Source organism: Charadrius vociferus, unplaced genomic scaffold (assembly GCF_000708025.1).
Source record: "Charadrius vociferus isolate BGI_N301 unplaced genomic scaffold, ASM70802v2 scaffold655, whole genome shotgun sequence".
Lineage (NCBI taxonomy): Eukaryota > Metazoa > Chordata > Aves > Charadriiformes > Charadriidae > Charadrius > Charadrius vociferus.
In genome coordinates this window covers 1,198,798-1,224,779 of record NW_009648330.1, presented here as the reverse complement: position 1 = coordinate 1,224,779, position 25,982 = coordinate 1,198,798, and the positions used below count along the sequence as shown (strand labels likewise).

General features: G+C 40.2%; 1 protein-coding gene across 1 annotated transcript in view; it reads left to right on the top strand.

Annotated features, from left to right (window-relative positions):
• Positions 1-25,982, top strand: part of ZCCHC24 (zinc finger, CCHC domain containing 24) — a 115,028-nt gene that overhangs the window by 2,113 nt on the left and 86,933 nt on the right. Inside the window, exon 3 of the mRNA XM_009884570.1 lies at positions 16,391-16,591. Within this exon, the coding sequence (XP_009882872.1) occupies positions 16,391-16,591 (201 nt within the window). The remainder of the gene's footprint in view (positions 1-16,390; positions 16,592-25,982) is intronic.

Below are 25,982 nucleotides of genomic sequence, written 5' to 3'. Positions count from 1 at the left end.
AAAAAAGATTCTATTTGAAGAGTTTGGTATATAAAATACATATAGTTTAAGAGAGAGTGGAGGTTGGCATTTAAAAGGAAGAGATATGTACAGGAACGTGACAAAAACAGAGCGCAAAAAGAGTTTGGTATATAAAATACATATAGTTTAAGAGAGAGTGGAGGTTGGCATTTAAAAGGAAGAGATATGTACAGGAACATGAGAAAAACAGAGCGCAAATAACCAAAACAAAAAAAGTTTCGTAATGCCAGAACAAGACTAAATGAAACCAAAGGGAAGGAAGAAAAAAAAAAAATCCTGGGGCGCGCAAAGACAATTTACCATGGAACTCCCTGTCACGGGAAGTTGTTGAGGTCAAGCACTTCTGCATTGGAGGGACTTCATGTGCGTGAAGGGACTGCGAGGTGGCACCTCGCACACTGCAGCCTCTCCAGAAAACATCTGACAATGTCATTATTACTCTGTACCGTGGGGGCTCTTGCCACAGACATCCAACAGGGGCTCCATTTGGTGGGGTTAGATGGACTATGCATCCAGCCCGCTCTGGCACTTCCCACAGAGTGACATTTCAGAGTCCTCCTAGAGCCATTTATGTTAAAGCATAGGTTTAAAAAGCATTCTCTGTCAAAATACGTGTTTCTGTTCTGACAGCAAAGCTATGGGGTTGCTAATTAAAAACAAATCAAATTCTGCAACCGCTCTGGTATTATAGCTGTTAGCAGTTAAGAGCCAGAGTTATATTTACACACTCTTTTTTCCTTAATTAGGATTTTTTTCTTCCTTAAGAATTTCACGAAACACATCCATCTCAAAGCAGACACTATTTTTGAAAGTATATAGTTCAAAATCCATTCAGTCTGTTGTACCCAGCCTTATTAAGCACAGCTAGACATACCCAGATTAAAAAATACACAGACTTAACAAGCACATAGATTTTGCTAAAGGACCAACAGGCAGTGGAATTTAAACTTCCAGCTACCTACCTGTTGATTACAAACTAGATTTTGCGCCTCTGTGCTTGGCTTTCAAGCTTTGTGGTGCCCAGGTGGCGATGAGACTCCAGGGGTTTGGCCTACATGGACTCTCTCCAGACCGGGACTCCATTCAGGTCTGCGTTTGTTCAAGTGGGGATACATTCTGCTCACAGCAGGTCCTTTTTCCTTCTTGGGAGAAAAAGGAAAATACAAGTAGATGGAGGCTGCATCCACGAAACCTTTGAAACAGTCTCTGAAAAAGTTTTCTTTTCCTTAAAGTTCCTCCCCGAGTTCGTTTTCTGCTTCTACTATACTGTTGGCAAGTAGGGGCTAATCCTTTTGTCACACTCTCTCCCTTTCCACTTGGCTCACATTTCTTTCCATTTATCCGCCCCCCCAAAATGTTTTCTCCTTTCTTCTGGAGAATCATTTCCCCGGCACGCCAGGCCTTCCCCAGGCCCCTGCTTCAGCCCCAGCTCCGAGCGGTCGGCACCTTCGCAGCCTCTCTCTGGCCGTGCTGCTGTTGGATCCCAGCACTCACTTTAGCCATGCTTCCGCACGGACTGCTATCATCCATGAACTGTGTGGATGCAACTTTATTCTGCTCTTTTTAACCTCATTACAGTTTCCTGAGGCACGTGAATGACAACAGCTGAGAACGGCAGCTCTGTAGAAAGCCTAGCGCATTTACCGTTCGGGAAATAAGGAGCCATTTCATTCTATACAGATATTAAAATATTTTTAAATGATCAAGCATATTAGCTTGTTCCAGTTAATTTTCCAGCCCGTGACAACAATAGCATTGACTATGGGGCTGATAGAGACACTTCTATGTTTCCCACATTTACCTGAACTACATGTGAACAGAGGGCAACCCGAAAAGAGGGAAGGGGGCGCAGCCATTTCACATGGCATGGGAATGCATCTGTCCTGCCGGACATGCTCCGAAGAAGGTAGGGAACCCTTTAGTTCCCCAGGGTAACACTGCCTGCTTATACAGCGGCTTTCATTCAAAGGTTTAGAAGGTGTTAGAGATACTGTTACTCAAAAGAAGTTCTGTCAATATGTTAGATGCTCTGTTCTTTCCAGAAACTGGAAACTAGACTGCTTTTTTGGCAGGAGGCACCCCAGAGTTTCCTACAATGTCATGCTCTTAATTCTTGAGATTCTAACATCTGTTTATGTGCAGATGCCATTGGGTATACACTACGCATTTCAACTGCGTAAAATTATTTTGGGGACCATTAGCACTGTATGCTGCTTTTGCATCAAGTGGGCTTATGCTATCTTTGGAACAACGCATAGCTTTCCACAGTTAAACTGTTGACTGTTTTCTACACAGTGCTTGCTTTGGTTGGCATTTTTTTTTTCCTCCCAGTTTTGTCCTGGGTTGGCTTAGCCTGGAGCCGAGCTGTGACAATGATTGACACATAGCTGTACACAATATTTGGAAAGTGACCTAATGAGGGGCCAAAATAGCAACAGATTGAGAAACGATAGGATCATAGGGTATAAAATAGTCACGCGTCCTGTATGTTGCCTTGGAATTGAAAATTTCTGGAGGAGAACGCTTGGAATAAGAGACAGCACTTGTGAAAAGTTGCTATTATACAGGGTTTGCAAGTCTGCATGGCAGTGCCTGTGTATGTGACTTGCATGCTGACCAAAGGAACCGGACAGAAAAAAAATAAAAGTGCCAGCACTCACAGAGTAGTCTTGCACTTCACCAAGATTTTTGTCCTCCAGACTTTTTCCACTACAATGGACGCCTTCTAAATAAACATGATGAACACAGCTGTTTGGTGCATAAAAGCCCATTGTACCAGGAAAAAAAAGCAATAATAAAGGTTTAAACAGTAAAGCGACAATGAGTGTTTTGTTCCATATGCAAGACTCATTTTGCAAAACAGACCTGCTTTAAATAAAACTTTACTGCAGCGTTTATTGTCCTAGATATGAAACGAAAGCATGTTAGAACATTAAGATGCATTAAATTGGCTATTGAACTGAGCTCCACCCTCATTATAACATCGTCCATCAGAGCCAAGTATTTGAGGTTTTGTTGTGGGGCTGGTTACATGGGATTTGATGCGTTTGAGACACAGCCAGGTAACTGTGGCTTTGTGTCATTGAGTGGTATAATTGAGAAACCTAGAATAAGGGTGTAAGAGAGTCATAGGGTATTTTTCTATACGCACAGCAGGCATCCTACCAGATGAATGCTGACTTCAGTCAAGAAGAGTCAGTCAGCAACCAGTAACTAGAAATTACCATATTATAATCATCAAACTTGTTTCTTTGAACATAGAGTGCTAATTCTGGTACAAGCCAATATTTACACACGAGAAGGAGCCTGTGTCCTAATGAATTCTTTGCCCATGTGCAATACTCTGCATGACTTTCCAAGAGGGGAATTCCTTCCAGAAACCTCTATGGCAGCCACTTTCTGGACCTAAACCAGAACTCATTTAAGCACAAATAACTGCATATACTAGATTAGAAAATAATCACTTTTTTTTCGAAAAGTAGTTCATGTTTCTGACTCAGAGACTTCCAGAAACAATCTTTATAGGCAAGAGAGGAACTAATAGCGAATGAGAGAACATGAGCTGTTTCAGTTTGCTACAGTAAGGTGCAGATCACTCAGGAAAATTTGTGGAATTAAAAAAAACAGTTTAGAGAGGGTACTGTGGAAAATAACCTTCAAACGCCTGTGAAACAGAAGCAGGTCTGCAGCACTGGGATAGATACTGCTTATCAGGCAGCTTCCCAAACAATAAAAGTTAGTATGACAGTGATGTTCATATATTAACAACAATGACAAAATCCCATGAAACACTGTCAAGAACAAAAACATATGGAAGGAAGTTGGTATTCCTACAGAAAATACATTTTATATCAGACAAACTTGTTTTCCATCTGTCTTTCATCGAATTAGAGGAATACACGCTAGCCTGATACTGGATGAAGAAGTATCTGTTATTTAGCCTAAATGAATTAATTTGGAGGATCATTATAACATTAAAAAAAAAAAGTTTCACCATTCTCATAGTATCAGAAAAGGGTTGCCATACAAGGTGGGGCCATTGACCAAGTAAATTAAGCGTCATATCTCCAAGAACAGCCGGGATTAAAAGATTTAAAAGAGAGAACAAAATACCTTGTAAGATGCTGCTCACAAGCAGTATGGTCCTAGGGCAAATAGAGAGATGTAGATTAGCAGAAATTGCCATATGCTGCAAAACATTCCTGATTCCCTTCATTTTGTGCAATTTTTTAGTTATTCTAACACAAAGCAGATTTCTGATCCACAGAGTGCTTAATGTGCTCAGGACTTCTTGCTTCACATTTGCAGACTAAACAGCCACAGTATTATCTCCTCTTATTTAAGCCTAGTTATTGATGGTCGGAGTAGTGCAGTGTAGATGTTGCCTGCAGTACATGAAGGTATCCTTTAATAATTGTGATTACATTTGATTGATTTCCTCATCTTCCTTATTCTCACTGTCCCTCATGTAGGTACTAACATTTCAGTGCCCTTATCAGTGCCAATCAGCTACTTTCAAACTGTTTTTCAGGAAGTTAAATGTCAATTCTCACATTGGTCCTTGTAAGAGATTCCAGGGAGCTGAATCTCTGTTAGTCAGGAGGCAATATGCGTTTGGGGATCTCAGTGGCATCAGCCTCCTCCGTCCTCCCACGCAGCCAGCTCTAGAGCCCTTTTGATGGTATTGCCTCAGCACACCAAGTGCAGCTTTTGCAGCCCACTCTCTATTCTGGACTCAGTGTCAGATCCTATTACAGGTATTTGAAGCTTACAACTACTCCATTTCCAATTCCAGTTGGATGTGTCCTTTAAAATGCAAAAAATCAGGTTTTTAGTTCTAGAAATGTGCTTTTTTCCCCTCCCTGTTCTTATTTCTGCAGCCATGGCCTCCTGCTTTGCTACTTCTGTCTTTGGAAAACACCCTCTTTTGCCAGGGAAGAAAAAAAAACCATATGTGAATGTACTAAAGGAAGTGGAGTCTGAAATAAGATCTATATTTTGCATAAGAAGTGGGAAACTCAAGTTATCATACAAATTACACTCTTCACTTTGTATCCCCTAGGTATGGCTTTTAGACTTCTCTACTCTCCAGGATATTTTTTTTTTATTTTTTTTTTTTTTTAAAGTGCACTGTACTACATATGGTAGATATTCTTCTTATTATTCACACTGAGGCTGAATTACCTAATAGCAATTTGATTGAAGAAGGGAATACACAATAGCCTTTTCTTTTTTCCTCTTAAGCAAGTACTCTAAGTACAGTTACGTTGCTTTTATCTGAGCAAGGACAGCAGAAAGCTCCCAAAAGGAAGAAATGAAGATGTGGTGAAGTTACTCCAAGAGCTGGAGCCTCTTTTGTTGCTCCTTTACCCTCCCCACATCTGAAGCAAATGCTGCTGTAGCTGTGCAGCGCACCTGCGCTACCTCTAGCTTTAACTAGTTCAAACATGATTTACAGCTGGGCTTTAGTTCATGGCAACAAAGGTATTATCCACCATAGTCTTCTGCAGCTACTTAGTGTCACATCAAAGGCTGAACCGTGTTTGGAAAGCTGGCAAGAGCTAAAATATTAATTGTTGAACCTAAATCAAGTCTTCCAGAAGAGGGATATGGGCTTTCTGCTTTACTGTTGATTTCTTTTCGATAGGTTTAAAAAAAAATTTAAAACCAAGCAGCTAGCAATAGAAGGTAGACCAATTACATATATTCTTCCTGATTCGTTGAAAGTGATTGGCAACTCTTAAATCACTTGGGACTTTGTATTTATGCAAGCCCTCATTGAGAGGAGCACTGGCATTTACTTTCTGTCTTGCAAATACATCCATGTCTTGAAAAACTTGCCAGGCAATACATAGAAAAAAACCCAACCCATAATTGGAGGCAAAAGCACGTAGAATTCTTGTTACAATTCTATTTTACACACACAGCTTTCAGTTATTTTATGCGTTCACAGCGTCTTCCATCCCAAGGCACCCAAACAAAGGGGTGATGTAACTGTGTGTTGGGTAATGATTTTTCATCCCCTCCTCTTTTGCTCTGCAGAGACTCAGTTATTCAGAAGAGAAAAGGAAGATCCTTCTCCAATGAACTGCACAAATGATCAGACAACCAAGTCTGACTTGAACCAATATATTCCTTTATGAAGTGTATGGGATGAATGGATAACCAAAAGGTGTACAAAACTGCTTTTGTGCAAAAGCCAGTCCCCCTCTCCTCCCCTCCCCCTGTCCTTTTGTTGTTGTTTGTTTGTTTGGGTTTTTTTGTGGAATTATACTGGATAGATGGCAAACAACTTTTACCAAGGATCCTGTTACCTTAGTAAAAAACAATTAGAAGAAAAGATCAGATTATTGACAGTCACTAGGTGAGGATTAATGCAAAGAAAAGTTTTCTAGTTCAGAGTTTAAGTGGGCCATAAAAGGACTCTGATTCAAGCGATAATTAAATCTAAGACCAGAGGATCTTTTCCATGCTACTTTAAGCAGCATGAAAAACAATGACAGAGCGCAGTTACAGAAAGATGCAGGCACAGATATTACAAAGGTAAATCGTACAATTCTGATAATATGTGTTTGCATAGAAACAAAAGCAAACGTGTTCTGCTATCTAAACTAAATGCATACATATAAATGCTGCCTAAAAAGTCATACTAGGTATCACCTTAAAGCTTCTGAATGGTTTTGTGAAAGGTGACAGTTCATATTTGTACCTCTCCTGGGTTTCTTTTCCCCAGGAAAATTGCTAGCAGCCTGATGCCCGTTTTGCCACTCTCCTGAATTGCCCTTCCTCCTGTTTTAGAAAGCCACCGGGAAATGATTAAAATAAATGGGAAGAATATAAGTCTTTGCTTCATGGCAGTTTACTTAGGTTCTGTCTAGGTTCCAGAGAAGTTATAATGGATCAAAGGAACCAATTAAGTTTTACAAAGCTATTCAAATCTTGCAGTAATGCTGACATAATTCAGACAGACAGGATATCATAAGTGTCACAACTACTTTTTTTCCTGCAGGTTGTTTTTTTATTCTCAGAAACGTTACAAACAATCTGTGATCTACTAAAAGTAGAACCTAAAATTATGGACAGATTCACTTGAGGAAGGCGGAATAAGTGCAGGGTTACAAGGCCCAGGCTTTGTGTCCCTCATTGTCTAGCCAGGCCAGCACAGCTGTTGGGAGTTTTGATGGTTTTTAGGTTTTAACACCTAAAACGCCTAGCCCATTACTTTCTGTCATGTTTTCTGGTGTAAGCAAATACTAACAAGTCCAATACTTTCACTAAGAGGAATTTTAAGGAGCCTCTTGTAGGCCCTTTTTCTTTAGCTCTTTCAACTGCTGCTGACAGGAGAGCTGCTGTGTGGTCTTCCAAACCTGTATCTTGGGAAATACGTTTTGTGTTCCTGCAGATCTAGTTTGAAGATAAGCAAATGCCCTCATGGTCTGGGGCTCTCGTCATATCCAAAGCAGAAATACGTTCCTGCTGTATTAAACGACCACCCACACCTACTCCCCGCGCATGGCAGGATTTGGTGTCTCTTTTGAATGAACGCAAGTGCAATACCCTAGAAGGATCGCAGGAATCTGGAAATCTATATTTACATCTCATCTAGCTAACTGCCAACTAAGCAAACATTTAAAAGGGATCATCTTGCTCCCATAGGTTTCTCTTGCCAACCTAGGGGTTCCAGGTTTCTACACTTGGTTGTGATTGTAGCTGGGGAGCTGCAGCCCATGTTTCTTCCCAGTACGCCAGCCTGCTGGGCAACTATTTGTGTGTAACCTTTAGGGCTGTGCATACCTGTGGCTGAGCGGAAAGAAAAGGAACTATTGTACAGTCATTGCGTCCTGAAAATGGGGATTAGCAAGAGCTCTTAAGAGGGTTTAAGCATCAGTGGTCCTTGAAATACAGAGGTGTTCTTATAACCATCCTTCTCCAACATACATTGCAACCGAAATTAACAGAGTAATAGATTCATTCCTCTAACAGACCCAACCCGGAAAAAAATAATACCTTAAGTCTACTTGGAAACCTGATTACTCAGATGTTATTTTATAATTCATCTGACGCAGATTGTGAAGTTTTAGGTTTACTTGCTCAGGTCACACTTCAAGCTGTGCTGTATCACAACTGACTAGGAGGGGGGCTTTAAACGTAGATAAAACTATCTAAAAGCTGGAGTCACAAAATGAAATTCCAACCTGTCATTTAGTACATGGAAATAATTTATTTTCCTCACTATATTCAATTTAATAAAAGTTTTTGTCTTCCCATGAGTGCAGGAGCTGAGGCCCTAAGCACATTGCGAGGGGCCCATTCTGGGCAGATGATGTATTGTTTCTACCTCTGACGGCGACCTTAGCTTTGCCTCTTTTAAACTTTGGCAGCCATCGCAGAGGTTTCTGTGCCAAGAAGGCATTACTGAATGTAAGTGATATAAACAAAACTGTCTCAGACTTAAAGTTCTATTTAACCCAAAATGGACATTTCTTAGCAAAACCTTTCATCACGCAAGAGCTGCGCAGGAGGTAAACGCTTTCCTGAGTGCGTCTTGAACAGGCACATATCTATTTCCGGGTGTTATTTTTCTTATGTTTGGAGTGTCAAAAGACCCACCAAATGAGAGGAAACCCGACTCTTGTTTTTCAAACTGCAGGTCAGATTGAGACAAGATTTCCTGCAGGAAACAGAGATGTTAACAGAAAGTGCAGGGGTCAAAACATGTCCATTGGTTTCACCGCTCACTTCATGCTATACAACCTTCATAACCTCCTCCTCATCCAAGAACCCTGTCTCAACAAAATAGGCTGTTTTTTCGACAATGTGAGGAGGCAGTGCGGTCCAGGTATCTGGCGGAGGCCATCCCCGTGGCCCTCTCTCAGAAAGGTCAGGAAGGCTGGTGGTCTCCAGCCTGGGGGAGACTCAGCTGCAGGCAGGCGAGGGATAGGCCCAGAAATGAAAGCTCCTGTGGGGATGCGTTAAAGTAATTTGCAACGTGAATGGTCTCCCTTGTCCCTAATATAGTGCTCATGTGTTAGAGGTTCTCTTTAACATAAGCGGGCAGTTGTTTAGCGTTCAGCAGATGAAACGGATCCCTGCAGAGCTCGGTACGAGATTTAGAATGTTGCTCCAAGACTGTGCACCTCTCACAAGAGGAAATCTCTATCCTCTCCTTTCCCACCTTCTCGCATCTGCCATTAAAGGCTTTTTGTGAGGTCCGTGTACATCGTGCAAAACAAGTATCCTCACTGACATCCACAGCAAACCTTTCCCTGAGGCTAAAATAAGGAGGATCACACTATTAGGAGAGAGCTAAGAAGCCTATCTGAGCTTCAGCAAGCCTGAAGATGGTGACTGAGCAAATTCTTAACTGTCAGTGTTTTGTTACTTCTGTACCACTTTATAGGAGGAGATGTGGAACAGCTTTTTTTTTTTTTTTTTTTTTTAAATGATCTAAAGATCTGTGAAACTCATTGAAAGCTTTGGATTAAAACGTTAAAAATCAGCAGATTTAAAGCAAGGCGAGATGGTGGCATGCATTGCTCTTCAACCTTGCCGTCAATTGAAGGTATGCCAGTCATAAACGGAGGAGTGTGTTGCACTTACTTGCTGTTCTGCAGAGTCTCAGCAGTGATGAGCAATTACAGCCTGAGAAACCACAACCAGCCGGGCTGTCAGATGTGGAATAAATAGATTAGATAGATCCATCCGTTGGATTAAAGATTCGTTGCCCTACCATTAACTCACTTCACAACTACTGACAAGTCATGCTGCATTTGTAGTTATCTCCTTAAGACAGCATTTCTGCAAGAGGAAAGTCCTGGTGCCATCTATCTGAAAATCTTTTGAAGTAGGCATTAGTGTTAGGAGTTTAGTATAGGCATGTACTTACCTAAAAACCCCTACAGAAGAAAAATAAATTAAGGTATACTTGGCTAATCTAACTAGCCAGGAATGTACTAATTAAGGTTTACTTGGCTAATCTACCTTTATCTGTGGTTTTAGATGAGGAAGTCGAGTAATTCACATTGTACTAAAGACAGCCCAAAGACCAGATTTTTTGACAGCTAACTTAAACATTGTCTTCAGAAGGAAACAGAAGCCCGAGTCTTTTTTTGTTGCTCCAGGCAAACATTTTCTTCACTGAGTGATGAGCTTTGCTTGCAGTTGTCCAATGATAAAATGTTATTGAGTAAACTCTTAAGCTGTTTTCTGTAAAAGTATCTATTATTTATCAGAGGAGCTAAAGCAGACATAAGCCATACAGGAGCAGTTTTTGAGGTTTTCCAGTTCAGCCTTGGTAATTAAGCTTCTCTGTTTCTTCTGGCTCAAATTAATGCAACTAAATTTATGATGGCATTTTCATTTAATCCCTCTATTTTCAGAAGGCTTTGGGGTTGGCCATAAACATTTATCCTGCATGGGACATTTTCTTTGGGGACAAAACCAGGAAACTGTTTTGACCACTTATAAAGAGCTGAAGCACAGAGCAGTCACAGATTTGAAGTGCTCTTCTCCACACATGATCATCTTCAGGTGCAACTGTTGTGCTTTCACACATTTTGCATGGCCCCACGGGTAAATCCCATGTCAGAAGCAAGCCTTAGGGCACTAATAGAGAAGACAGATATAGGCCCTCAGGTTAAGTTTTGTACATTGGCATGTACAAGCCACTAAATTACTGCTTGGTTAGCTTCAGATTTCCCTCTCCTCCAACATGAAAATAACAACTGAGTGAGGGCAATGACTTGTTTATCCTACTGTTTTATCCATGATGGAGTACGGGGATGTACTCAGTTCTTATCTTCATGAAAATTCAAGCTGATAACTTAAGCACCTTTTGACATTTCAGTGCAGGGCTAATAATTAGCATGGCTAGTCTGGTTACCATCATACACGCTTCACAGACTGGAGAATGTTTATAATTTACAGTATATGAAAACCTTCTTCCACAATTATGATAGGGCAACCCAACTCCTTTTTCCAACAAACTTCAAACAGCCACGGTGCCTGCTGACTTAAACTTAACTCTGGAAGTTAAGGCTGCTTTATTTTTGTTTGTTTTATTAGGTTGGCAACATACTAAAGCAAAAATAAGTCATCAAAAATTCTTTACTCATCGCCTTCCAATTACAGACTATTTCATGTAGTGGAAGAATTGATGACTGGACTATGTTACAGGAATATTGAAATGCTACAGGACCTTACTTCAGTATGTGCAATTAAAACAAACGTGGAGAGAACCACTAGCACAAATCATACTAACTTATAGCTTAAGCAGGTTCTTTCACAAGTCCTTTAGAGATACTTTAAACAGGGAAGAATTTTTAGTATTGGACTGTTACAGTGTTTTTTGTTTGGTTGGTTTTGCTTTTTTTTAGTGTTAACTCTCTGGATTTCAGGTGGAATAGTCACAATAATGATGCCACATCCAAAGGAAATTATCCTGCTAAGGTGGAGTAGGATACTCCAGCCAGCTTCAATGTTAAATCCCTTAACTTGCAGGTGGGAAGAGGTTTTGCAAAGTGTAGTTTTTAAATTAAAACAAAACAAAACCAAACCAATGATCCCAAGAGTACCAAACTGGCCAGATACAGCCTATCAACCTCTTCAACCAGCACAGGTCTTTCTAGCTTTATGTAACTGGTGGATCTGTACCCCCTAAGGGTCCAGAAGCCACAAATTGAACTTAAGGCAGAAACTGAATTTTCCAGATACGCCTCTACATTTCCAGTCCCATATCTAAAAGCTTTGCTTCTTAAGTCCTGCAAGTCCTAATAACAAGGTGGCATTTCCACATACACAGGTTGCCATCGCTTATTAATATCAGCTGTTTTGGAAGACAGATAATCCTATCACCTTTGCGCAAAATTAAAAGTTGTCTGTGCTTTCTGATCCCTGTTCAAAAAAATACCTTTACAAATAATGCAGTAGCCATAGCAGTAGGAAATTTGGAAAGTAAGATTTGCCACCTATTTGTTCAAATGTTTTGTAGCATATTCCTAACAATACAACTGTCTTTATTTTCGACATTTTACCGTTTCTAAAGAAGAAGCTGAAGGGATAAATTCTGTTTCAGTGTTTCCTTATCCACTTCTTGGCACATCAATCCCAAAAGCTGTCTCTGAAAGGCAGGGACCAGCCAAGGGAATCAAGAACATTTGCCAGATCATTGACTTAACTAGGGAATTTCTTAGAGGTGAGTTAGATGTTGGAACTCTTGAATCACTCACATATGTTACCCAACTGGAAATGAGAGTAATGGAGCAACAGAAGACAATAGCTGCCTCTTTTACAAAGGACCACACTTCAACCTTACAGATTACGTGCCCTTTAACTGGAAACACTTAGCAAACAAATAACAAAGGAAGCCTTACTTCCCAACACCACCAACAGATACAGTTTAAAGATCTACTGAGCAGAGAGGCTACCTTTGGAAAGTACACCACCAGATTTTCAATTTGGTTCACATTCAACTGAGTCAATAAGTTGGAACAGCTTTTTAAACAAACAAACAAACAAACAAACAAACTTACATTATCAGCTCAAGCTTCCCACCAGCCAGTTTCTAAGTTTTACCACCAGGTCCCCCATCCTCCCAGTACAGCAAGATAAGGAAATCCTGAATTCATTGCAGCTGGCCTACGGAGCCTTCTAATTAGAATACACAGTGTGGTCTTTTAGCTTCTTGAGAGCACTAACCCTTTCACTGCTAAATCCTTTCTATCCTGTTATAACTCAAAATGGGACTCCATTTAAGAGGTATTATTTGTTGTTAGCTTTTTAAAGGAATAGGTTGGCTTTGCTAGTGGCATACTATGAACACAAAGCAGTCATTGCCTTTGGTGGAATTCATCAGAGGAACAGACTCCCTGCCACCTCCCAGAGGTGCACCAATACACTCCAGATGAGAATGAGTCAGAATGCATTTCCCTCTTTCTCTCTTATTTTCAGTTCTGCTGTTGTCTGTCTGAGACCATCAATGTTCTCCCTGTCACTCTGATCATCCCCCTGGACATGCTCTTTAAGTGTGAAGCTCATTCAAAATTTTTGTTCAAAACTCTTCTTAAAAATCCCCTTTACAGCAGTGTAAACACTTAGTGGGGGCTTAATTAACGATTTGCTCAATTAAGTGCCCCAGACAAAAAAAAAAATCCTGTTTTATGTACCTCAGCAATATTCATTCACCCTTTGCCTTCTGCAAAGGCGAAATGGACCATTTGCTTTCATCACATTCACTACGTGTTCCTGAGCTTTTGTTATTTGATTTCGGGGACCGGAATGAACTTTCCCACCACCAGCCTTATATAACTTGGCTTTTTGGAACGGCTTTTTTCCTCATCTCCTTCTGAAGAACTGGATATTTCCACAGCGAGCAACAGGATGTAGCACCGTTTGTGCTGGTGCTCTTTATAGCATCTTTCAAGTGCCAGATTGATGTGTTTTTCACATTGACTCAGAGTTAAACTGATTTAAGACCATTTTCCAGGTCAGATTGGCAGGAACTGCTGAAGCAGTTTCCCTGACTCTGTACCAGGAGTGATGGGCCGCATCTTGGGAGTGTCTAGGAATTTTCCTTAACGAATTCATTGTTCTTTGAAGCACCAGTGACGTCGGCAATGTCCATCTTCTCCTCTACTGTCATCTTCTGGGATGTTATATTTGTGTGTTTTCCTTTTTTAACACTGGGCCTCAGGGTGATTATAGGGAAGTGTTTCACGCTGGCGTGTGTAGACTGGATGTTTTGGCGTGTCCAACTTTGGCGCAAATGCCCTGCCAGTCTAACCAGGTGGCCGCTTTCAGAGCCATGTGTCACGCTTCAGCCACAGAGCTGTTGGTAGCTGCTAAGATTATGGTTTCGTGTCAGGCCAGCCTATGGTCTGATGGGATCCTGGCCTTTGACACAGCTTCTGGCTGCCATGCTTGAAACAAACAAAAGTTCGTAAAGGTTTGCTGACAGAGCAGGCAAAATTGTGGTCATTGCAACCCTTACATTTCTGTAGTGACCTGAAACGTGACGAGAAGGGTTGGTGGAGAAGTGAATTACATCATGTCCAGTCGTGGTGCCAAATTGATCCCTTATAATGGGGGCAATAGCTTAGTGTAAAGGATATGTAGAAAAGAAAATAGTCACCACTGTGAGCCGACTGTCCAATTCAAAGCCCACTGAAGGCAGCAGATAGCTACAGTTTGTTTTGTCACTGGGTTGGCGCTAGGGGCAGCAATAGCAGCCTCCTGATGGGCAGGAGTTATGCATCCTACATCCCCTGGGGGTGTTCCAGCTTTTGGCAATGGGTAAAGAATTTGGGATTTCACACATTCTGTGTGTCCATACGCCCACTCTTCTATAAAAATCAGATAATAGGGAATTTGCAAAGTTACTGAGGGGTGTAATGCATGTGAAGTACTTTAAAAATCTCTTGGCAAGAGAGGCTCTTAAAAAGAAAGATTTTGCGTTATTCCAACTGTATGTAAGAGAAAGTGGCTCCTAGGGAGACAAGAACTTCTTGAATACCCTTAATTAATACTATTTTGGCATCCATAGCACTTCCCCTTCCTTTTAGCAATTTGATGCCAAGAATTTCCCATTCCAATAGCGTCCAATAAATCCTAGAAAATAGATTCCTGTGACTGTTGGAGGTATCTTTCATTGCTTGATGGCTAAAGCAGCTAAAACCTTTTTGTTTGTTTTTGAAATAGCTTTTCCTTTCAAAATGTGTGGGTTTAACCCCTAAAACCAAGCGGCTGATTCTCCTCTCGGCAGCCGTAACATCTCGCAGCAGCACAGAACTGTGCTGTGCGGGGAGTAGAATGATGGGCATTTCAGTGGCAGGATGTGCGTGAGGTCCCCCATGAGGTCAGACTCTTCTCTGTGGCCCCTTTGAATTGACCCTGCCGCTGTGCACCAGCTTCAGCTTTGTAAGAGAGGTCCGTGGAGCTCAGCACATTGTGTTTGACTATAGTGGGGGTGAGTGAAGGGGATTATCTGTATGGCGGTGGCCTGCCACTTAGGCTGAATTTTTATTTTCAATATATACCATCTGCAGTGGGATGGGATTCAGTGATAGTTGGGCCTCATCCGGGTAATTGGGCCCAGAGCTTCCACATGATTCTTTCGGTATGTGACTATTACCCAGAAAATGCACTCACTACACAGACATCCCGAATGTTTGAGATCTCTGAGATAAATGCAATTCCATTTCAGATTTATTTCACAAACTGTCTAAATCAATGTCAAAGCATGTCTGCAATACATATATAACATATATGACACATATAAAGACTCCGTTGAAATATTTGGATTTAATAGCACTGAAAAACAAAGTCTCCACAGAGGCACGGACTGGACCTATTCTTACCTCACTTTCCCATGAGCCCGCAGTAATTCTCTGATGCCAGGAGAATGACATGAGCATGGCATTATTGTGAGGTGTGTCAGACCTAATGTAGAAACACCCTGTGAAATGTGTCCCATCATTTCAGGGTGGAGAGGACTGTCAATAGTTGGCCCTGTTTCTGTAGTGATTCATTACCATTTGTTTTTTGGTTTTTTTTTCTTTAAGTTATTATTTACTTTTTAAACTCCTACTACACAGTTTCTTTTCAGCCTTAACACGTTAAACTGAACAAATCCTTGTTATCTCCATTAGGGAGATTAGCTATTTAGGTGATTATGGGTTTCTTGCTGTTCTAAAACTACTGAATGGCAAGTTAGGAGCTCCTGATTTTGATTTGCAGATTGAGAGAGTGGAGATCCGATTGAGGTGAAGTACAAAAACTAGGTATTTATTGTTTATCAGGAAATGTGTAAGTCACAGCAGGTTTCCCCTTAGAAAGTCCAAGACACATGTAGATCTGAATGTTTCTTGTTATTGTTTGAACATGGGACTCCACGTTGACTGCCTCATTAACCAGATTAGAAATTAAAAATTACTTTACGTTTTTCTTGGTGTTCTTTTCCCTTTCCCTGACTTCAGTATTGATCCTGTAAGTAGTTTTGGACACAAAACTTTCCCTTTTGTGGGTTGTTCTTTCAGCTTTTTGCCTGCATATTCTAACCGTATCATGAACGTGGTACGATCAAACACAAGAAAGCTACTATTGCTTGGTGGAAAGGTTGGACTAAATGAACCGTGGAAAGCTCAATAGTTTCCTCAGCAGTGGGGTGACCAGCTCCATTGCACTACTTTTGTGAAACCCCTTTATTAATGGCCTGTATACGGCTCTCTTCAAATATGCAGCTATGTTTTTAATGAAAAAAAAATAAAATCACATTTTTTCCTGCTATTTTTATCCTCCCCCTACTCAGGTCAGTCTCAGAACAATCCTTAATACAGTACTGTGTATCATGTGACTTCTTTCTTTTCTTTTGCAGGCTCTGAGCAGCAGTCTGTACAAGAGTGCATCACCTTATGGCTCTCTTAATAACATAGTGGATGGGTTAAGCTCCCTCACCGAGCATTTCTCTGACCTATCCCTCTCTTCAGAAGCCAGAAAACCCAGCAAGAGGCCACCTCCTAACTACCTGTGCCACCTCTGCTTTAACAAGGGACACTACATCAAAGACTGCCCACAGGTAAGAAATTACAATATTCTGGAAAAATCTTCATGAAAATTTTCACCATTCCTTGATTTAGTAACACAGAATTTGACTGAAACAGTTCTTTAAAGTAACACTGAAGAAATATCTTGACAAAGTGCCAAGCTAGCCGTGGGCTCTTTTAATTTATTCTTTATCACAATGCTGATGGAAAAAATATGCTGTTTCATTTGCCTAATAAAAGTTACAAAAGATATTCACTAGGCACACGATAAGTAGATTTTGGAAACTTTAAAAATGGCTACTATATAATTTTCTATCACAGAGATTATGTAAAATACATTTTTGGGCAGCACACTGTATAGTCAGTTTGGCAGTGGCCATATTAATAAAAATATAACAAGTTACATATGCCAAAGGAGAAGAAACTGTTACACTGGACGAGGACTTTGAATCAGTGCTGCAGTAACACAAGCTTCAAGTATATCTGGTGCAAAATGTCTTCCGTCTCATAGAAGAGGTTTGCTATACTTGGCAAATGTGGCTGTCTTGGACTCCCAGAACTTTTTTGTAGTGGCAAAACTGGCAATATTTATTTCCTTAGAAAAGAGGTATAAACCAGCATGCACTAAAACCACTCACCAATCTGCAGGTTTTTTTCTTCTGAGGCCCCAAGCCACAATGTGCCAGGTTTCTCCATCCTCTCAAGTTTCAGCTGGATGCAGGCGTGTTGCTGGCTTAAACTTTCACGACTCCAACAATATTCTATGTAGAGTCCCAAGGAAATTAAAGTGCTGCCAATACTCTAGGAAATGCAGATGTGGACATTACTGGCATCCACTTCACTATGGCTTTAACCTCCTACCCTCTAAATGTGTGACTTTTAGCAGAATTAATCTGCATAGAATTAGCTACAGTTAATTTGCCATTGAGGATGTCAGACATATATATAAGCCGAAACACAGGTGGAAAAGCATCTGCCAGCTGAGCAGGGTCAGCGTGAAATCAAGTCTAATGTCAGATGACCTCTAGCTGAGTGTATTCCCCCCGCTGTTATGCATAGACTAAAGTGTTTTCTTCGTGGACTTTAGCTGTGTATCTTTCGTTAATTCTAACGAAAACTGGAATTAAAGTACATTTGCAGTCTTGGGTGTGGCACTTGAAAATATTTTTACTTCATATTATTTCAATATACATTGAGTAAGGCAGTTTCCTCTAGGAAGAAATGATGAAACTTTCATTGCTAGGAGATGAAAATACTCCGGTTTGTATATTTCTGTGTTTAACACACTTAGTTTAGCATGTTACAGCAAAATGTAGAGATAGGACCGTGTAATAGCATACATTACTTAACAAGGGGATTAGAACTACAACTGCTAAATATGGGGCAGGGCTGTGCTGTGCTGCGTAAGAAACCAAACGAATGCAACAGGTCCCTTGGCGATCAATACGTGCAAGCTGCAGCTCGCAGAGGCAGTCCCAAATGAATGCGACAGAGTTGGACCAGAAATGCATTATTTATTTCATAGGTATTTTTACAGTGTGAGGCATTAGAGATTAAAGAACGGGTAATGAAAATTGAAGACATACCCAGAGAAATCCAGGAGAGGCAAACAAATTAAGGTTCCTGTAGGAAGATTAATTTGCTAAAATTGCACATCCTGTGTAACTTTGTTAAGAATTCACTAGTAAAATCTTCAATTTCTCTGTGAACCAGGAAAAAGACTTCCTACAGAATGAACTCTGTGTCTGGCCTGTGAGCTAGTAATGATTGAAGGAACATAGGACGGGGAGGCATCTGCTTGCTTGCTGCACACCGTCTTCTACAGTTACAGGCAGCCATATCGTACAGTCCCTTTCGCAAAGTGATCAAGTTTTAGTTGGGAAATATTTCCGTATTTTGCCCTCGCTACTGCTGATGTGAGAAGCCGCTCCAGAACCTCAGTCCTCTCCTAATTAGAAATCTTCCAGTTTCCAGGATAACTGTAACTTACGGCCACTTTATAGTCATTTGTTCTCCTGCCAACATTGTCCTCCACTGAAATAGCTCTTCTCCCGCCCTGGTGTTTATCTTGGGGTGTATTAATAGACTGCAATCATATCCTCTCTCAGCATTCATTCTGTAGGACTAACGAAGCCGGGTTTTCTCAGTCTTTGCACAAAATGTAGATGGAGTCTCTATTCCCCAGTCCTTCCCATGGCTGTCCTCTCGTGCTTTTCATCTGCTTGCGCATGCATGACTACATGTACGTATGGCATCCCAGAAAACATCTCATCAGTGCCTTTTGCTGCTGTGTGCACACGTATCTTTTTCTATAGATCAAAGTTTATGTTACTTCAGGAACAGGTGATAGGAAATTAGTTCTGCTTTGTTAAAAGATTTCTAACACAAACAAGTGGTTTCTAGTCTAGTCAGATTGTGCTTTTTTGAAGAAGAGCAGACTTAAGCGTTCACCGAAACTTAAGCACTTCCCTTATTTTATCTAAATTTGAGGACAGCTCTACAGGGGAAGACGCTGCACGAATTATGTTCAAAACTTTGAAAACATTGTGCACAAGAAGGGAGCACCAACGGCAGGATCAGGCCTCTGTTAGAAAGACCCCATCGGTTACCACTGCTTTTAACAAGAATTGATTTCTTAACGTGAACATTATATGCACTACTTAATAGCTTAGGTTTTGATGCTTAGTTTTTCTAGTGCTGTCAAAAATGAAAGTTGTTTTGCAAATCCTACCAAAAAAGGGCTGTAGCTGTGCATTTTTAAAGTACTTAAATTTGGATAGAGAAAAGAGATAAACTAATCTGATTTGGACAAAATGCATATCAGTAAATCATACGGTATTTTTATTTTCTTTTTATGTAACTGCCTAATAAGAAACAGATTTTGAAATGGGGTGGTTTATGGAGTTTTTCCTGCATAACAAAGAAATTGTGTAACAACTTTGAGACTATATCCTCCCTTAATTCTGTTTGTTATAAACACCGTAAAGACGTGTGTTCTTTTTCTGTTGCTGTAAAAGTTGATGGCGTACCATACAGATGAAAATGCATGTATCAGCTCAGATTTATATCTTAAGTGATCATCATCATCTAGGAAGCTAAATAATTATAAACAAAAAAGGCCAGCTTTAGTATTTGAGTACCTCAGGTATCTGCACTTTGTCTAATATCCCGTCCAAAACTATCTGTTTGGAAATTGGGATTTAGCAAACTTCTGTTATTTTAGCACATAGTTTGCATGATCTGTAGTGATAGAAAGTATTATTTCTGTTTTAGAAACTACCAGAAATGACAGCAATGTTATGATTACAATCCATCATTTTCAATTTGTCTACATTTGCAAAAACTGTTTGTTGCCATTATGTTTATAGAAAACACAGCACTTTTTATCTTTAGTGTCATCTTTATAGCATACCTACATTTTCTCTGAACTAATTTTTGAGTTTCAGTGGCTTAGACGATAACATCTTACTCCTACCTCTCTGATGTTCTTTGACATACAGAACTCTCATTGACTTGAATAAACTGAGAAATGTCTAGAGAATAAAGGTTAAAAGCAGTACTCTTACACGTAATTCAGTGTCAGTCTTAAATTATCGTTGACAGTGCCATCAAATACACAAAATATTTCTCTTTAAATAGCAAAGAAGGTAAGGAATGAGAGTATTTTCCTATCTTGTTTACTAGTGGTTGGTTGCATGATAGATAAATATATACCTATATAGATATGTCAAAACTTTGTTTACTTACTTGTGTACTGCAAGGTACTGTGCAGGGTACATCTTGCATATGCATAACCATAGGTTTTCTTTCCCTTGCCCGGACAAACAATGATGAGCTCTAGGCCAGTAATAGTTAAAATATAGCATTCTTTATGACATCGATTTATCTAGAAGATGTAGAAACTCATAGAAGACCTTTTTAAAAAAGCTACGTTGTCTCTTTTCACCCATTATCACTACAGTCTCTATTTTTAAATCCTACAAAATATAAACAGTAGGATTGTTTGTACTACGCATGGCCTGTTCAGAATGAATCTTGTTCTTTTACAGTACAGGGACGTTATTGACATTACCACCCTTCCATGATGTAGTCATCCTAAACTCAGACCTATCATATAGGTTTAATATGCAGAAAATACAGGATAATGGGGCATGGTCTTAGATACGGTATATATGGTCATTTGTGAATAAAACACCTAGTTCAGGTTCTAAGAAGTTGCTGAGTGATTGAAATTTTCCCATGGTTCAAAATCTTCTCTGGAAAGGAAAGATGTGGACACAGATCCTAGACCTCATTTATTGCGTATGTCATTCCTCTTGTAAATTTGCGCAGCAATGGATTAACAGCAAAGGCAGCAAAAAAATTTGTACTTGTAGCGCTCTAAGCTCAGAGTTCCAGCAAAGCATCTCTGTATTCAGAGTTTCCAAACTGCTCTACCTTGTGTTTCTGCCTAGCACCAGTTCCATCTACTGGTCTGTCCGTCCTAACATTATTCAAGTGCTGTCAAATCCTGTTGTGCAAGTGCGTGCAGGCCTAGTCACTCAAAAAATACACGGCTCCAGCTATGTTTTTCCGAATGCTGAACAAGGAGACTGCTCTGATCCCTGTGCCAGTGCCAAGCTCTCTGCAAAAATCTCCCTGACAATTCCTGTAAATTTCTGCACAGGCAAGGAACTCTCACATCATGGGGACAGCGGGGAAAAAAAACCCACAGGCAAATATCACTGTTCTGCAGTCAAATCTCTGGTGCGCTACAACTATTTATGTTCAGTCTGTGGGAGATACAGAACTGTTACACAGTGTGTTTCCCAATTTTACGCTATACTTATAGAGGAAAATGCATGTGTGTGTTTACAGAAGTACAAGGCGTACTACCACAGACATATATGTATGTGTGGGATACAATATCGGCCTCATTTTGCGCTGCGTTTTTAAATCTGTGAATGAAATGTATGGCATGATCTATATTAATGAGGCCAACAGCGGGAGTGTTTCCATTGCTAAGACTGATCTTAGAAACAGATCCGGTACAACTGAAGTACCTTGAGAACACATATTCAAGTCAATGGGAGTAGCAGGTAATTACTGTGGCTGCTTGAGTTTGCATAGACTTGCTTTTGTGGTTTCATGCAGGATGTGGAAGAAATCAGTGTCAAGCTGAGTTTAGTCCTTTCTTCTTAGTCCATAACTTGGTCTGCCAGATCATGCTGCCCTGAAGCTGTCCCTCCCTGTGGTCAGATATAGTAGATCTTTGGCAGTAGAGCTGGCTCAGCAGGCAGCTATTTGGCTGCAAGATTGCAGTGACTCTCATGTCTGAAGCATTAATCTGATCTGCCTTATGGTTGTGCAAGCATCTCACATGTCTGCAAAATGCAGGGAGTCCACAGCTGTGCTTCCTCCAGGTACCAAAGGCTGGCTAAGATGGAGGAACAAACTGCCATCTTTACAAAGATAGAAAGATCTTACCTTTCTCAGTTTTGGCTTTAGACATCTTAATTTAAAAAAAAAAGCAAAGCAAATACCAACCTCTTGAAACTTATTTTTCTTTTTAAGTGGAAGATGACGTTGCAAAGAGCTTTGAAATGCAAGGAGATCACAGACTGAAAAAAATCTGAAAAATCACTCTGAAAATAATAATTTTGGACAGTTGCTACATTTTACAGTAGTCTTTTGGATATCGGGTGACGGCTTCCAAATAAACATGTATTTTCTCCATTGAACTGAGTGAAATATCAGTATTCTTATTCAGTTATAGGATGAGTGGTCGAGCTCTCCAGTCCCTCAGGAATCGGAAACCCTGTATGGCTCAATTTTGCAAGCTCCACCATAGTTGTTGATGGAAGTATACTTGCTGGCATCTGATATGTGTCTCATGTTTATGCTTCAATTCTGTTGGCTTAGAGAGTTATTAGAGGCCTGACTGTGCAGTCCCTGGTATGAATGAAGCAGTATTTGAATCACTAAAATTAGTATTCCCCTTACACAGATAAAGATGAAAGTATGGGACATAATAAAAGAAAAAGCTAAATTCATCTCTGGGGCAGTAGCACTGATTTCACTAAGACCAGTACCGAGAGAGAACCTGTACGCCTGTATTACAGGGAGGAAAAAGCTGTTAATCTCTACTATATGTAATTGTTTTCAAACTGCACGTGGCACCCCAGAAAACAAATCGATATATATCCAGCCCCTCAGTTGTCTGTCTTTGAAATACATTTTTATACATTAACCCATTTCATATAGTGCATATTTCTTCACTTAAATATATCTCTATAAGAAATTGTAATTCTTAGGTGTTCGTTCTGTAAATACCTATGCATGTACTAAACTTCCACCTTATGACATACTGGAACAATTTGAGGCTCTCAAAAGTCTTGTTTATACACAACATACTACTTTCATTTATTCCTATTTTTCCACTCAGAACCTGGATAAAATTATTTTAGATGATTTGGACTTGGCTAAGATTTTTTTAATCGCTTTTTTAGCACATGCAGGCACTTGTGACAACTCCATGATATCAAATATGCTACAAAATTTATTGCAGGGTTGGTTTATTTGTATATTTTTTTCCTCATATGCTTGAACTTAGCCAGCCCTGCCAAATTTTCTCAGACTTTCTGAGTTTAGCCAGATATATTTCCTCAGGTCATTTCAACTTTTATTATGAAGACTTGCAGAAATCTTGTAATAAAAGTATGGTGGGCTGTAATTTTGTCACATCCATTTTACTTCTGGAAATGTAAGTTGTTTAATGTTTAAATACTCATTTCTCTCTGTTTTGGAAATTGTACATGAGCTGTGCGTATCATGGCTTTAAACCGTTTATCAGAGAGGCAAGGAACCCTGCTTGTGAGTAGAGGGGATCCAAACAGCCCTGCTTTGACAGCATGCTCCCAAAGTACTAGCTTTAAAACTGAGGCTGTAATAGGTGGCATTTATGTCCAGTTGTTTGATAAACTGCATGCTTGGAAAGAAGATACTGAACCCTAACAAACCAGAGTAAGAGCAGTTAGATAGTGAAAAAGAAAACAGAAATACCTACTGACCTGTGTCTGTGCCCCTTTCCTGTCTAGCACGCTGCTCAATATTGCATTCCCAAAAGTCTGGAAAACCAGCCAAAACCAAACTCCTCCTTCAGCACCATCACTAAGCTGTTATTACTGTGGTTCTGTCTTTATTACAGATACGAGTTCAAACTTTTTTCCCTCTGGGAAATGCAATGTAAACAGACACGCTAAAGGCAAATACTGTAAGAGGGCATGCTTGCTTGGTCTTTGCAGCGACCTTGGGGTGGAATCTCAGGTCCTGTGCAATGGTTACCAATGGACTGTGCGACAGGTGTTGGAGGACCACCCACCACAAAATTTGAGGTTTTATTGAGGTTTTCTGACTGTTTTTTTGTTTACCTTTGAATCTCATTTGCATATTTACTATCTAGATAAATTCAAGTTGGTTGCTCACTGACAACAAGAGGGATATTGGTAGAAGAATGCTGTGTAAATGCAAACCCTTATACGCATACCTGTCATTTCAACTGAATAAGGTTTTGGCATTAGTAAAGCCTTAACTAGATCCAGGTTGAGCACAGTAATTCGGGGAAGACTGGAGAGGAAAGAAATTAATTTGGGATCTTTGTAACATGACTTCTGTTGAGAGACTGAAGAACCAGTGTTGTTTTCTCCCACAAAAAGACATATTAATAAGTTGCAAATATGTAGAAAACCTTGCATGAAGGGCACAGTTTGTTTTCCAGATCCACAGCTAATGAGTCCAGACTACCGGACTGCAAGTAGGCTGCTCTTTCTGTGAGGCACTGAAATAAAGTGCCTGGGAAGGCTCTTGATCATCGGAAGACTTTCAGAACAGTATAGATAAACATACATCAAGATTTTCGCAGGTGATCCTATCTAGGGACAAGTGAGAGAACATCCCAAAGCATCTCCCAGCCGTATGTTTCTACTATTGTATATCTGCATACTAATAATACAACTCATTATCTTAAATGTGCATAATTCATATTTAAAAACCGAGCACAATAGACCAGATCCAAGTCCTGTACAAGTCACCGGGAGACATTTATGAACTCCTTTGAAATAGACTGAACATTGCATTGGTCTAAGTCTGAACCCTGTTTACCAACAATTTGGTATTTGCTTAGTTTGCAGTAAAAACTCCTGATAAACCATAATTAAGTGCTTAGCTTGGAAATTAATACTCCGAGCATTCCTCCTGAGACAGAAAGTAATGTCTGGTTTCCAGCCCTCCACAAGCTGATTTATAGATAAGGTAGACAGAGAACTACCAGGTCAAAACCACACTAGTTTATCAATTCCTCATTCGCACTGATAAGAAAGGAGCAATGGAAGATTAAGTGAATCATGTTTTCTCACTTAGTAAGAGTATTTTGGTTTAGTGTGAAATACAGGTTGTGGAACTTTCATCCATGCTTGGCAGTGTTCAGGATCTGCCCGTACAAAGCCCTAGGAAACCTGACCTGAACTCAGTGTTGGTCCTGCTTTCAGCAGAAGGTTGGACTTGCTGATCTTCTGAGGTGCCTTCCAAACTTAATGATGCTGTGATTCTACTCTATGATAATTAACTAAATTTTCATCCTCTGCAATAAGAGATGACTGATTGTTTTTCAGGACCTCTGTATCTCCCAGGTCTAACGTCTACCACAATCCTTCCTTACTGTGCTTTTAAATAAAACACTTGCAAAATACAATACCACTAAAATGTAAAAGTTGAAGCAAACAGGCATTTATTACAACAATAAATACAGAAAACAAAAGACCCTAAACCTTGGAAGTAACACCTGTCAAAACGTCCATGCACAAACACTTCCTGTAAAAGTGTAGCTTCATTTAATCTATATTTAGAAAGTCAATCAAATAACTTTTTTTTTTTTTTTCCAAAAGGAATTTTCTTTAGGAAAATGTCTATTTCAGTAAGGTGTTCAGCTGAAAAAGCAAAAGGTTGAAGCAGACATCTGAAGTGGAAGAAATATTCTTTGCTTTGCAATGTTTCATAAGCTTCATTTACTCAGATGTTACATCTTTTATATATTGTTTCCCGGTTTCTCAAAAGTGAAAATGCATGTTCGGACAGTCCCCATGCCCAAGTAAAGACAGCCTCCGAGGTCTGAGCAGAGGCTGGGATGGTGTCAGATAAATGGGGCACGCTTTGGCTGTTGAGGAGAAAGCGACTGTCAGGGAGTGAACTGCCTTGCCTCTCCCTCCCTTTTCCTTTTAGCTTTCTGTACAGAGGAGGAAGCTGGCAAACAGATAGCGAGAGCAGCGGAGCACAACAGCAAATCACTGAAGGCAGAGCAGCAGTTCCTGCTGGCAACAGCTAGCAGCTGCAGCTCATCTTCTCCTTGCTTTTCTGATTGTCCCAGGACAGTCTGTAGATTGTAAGGAT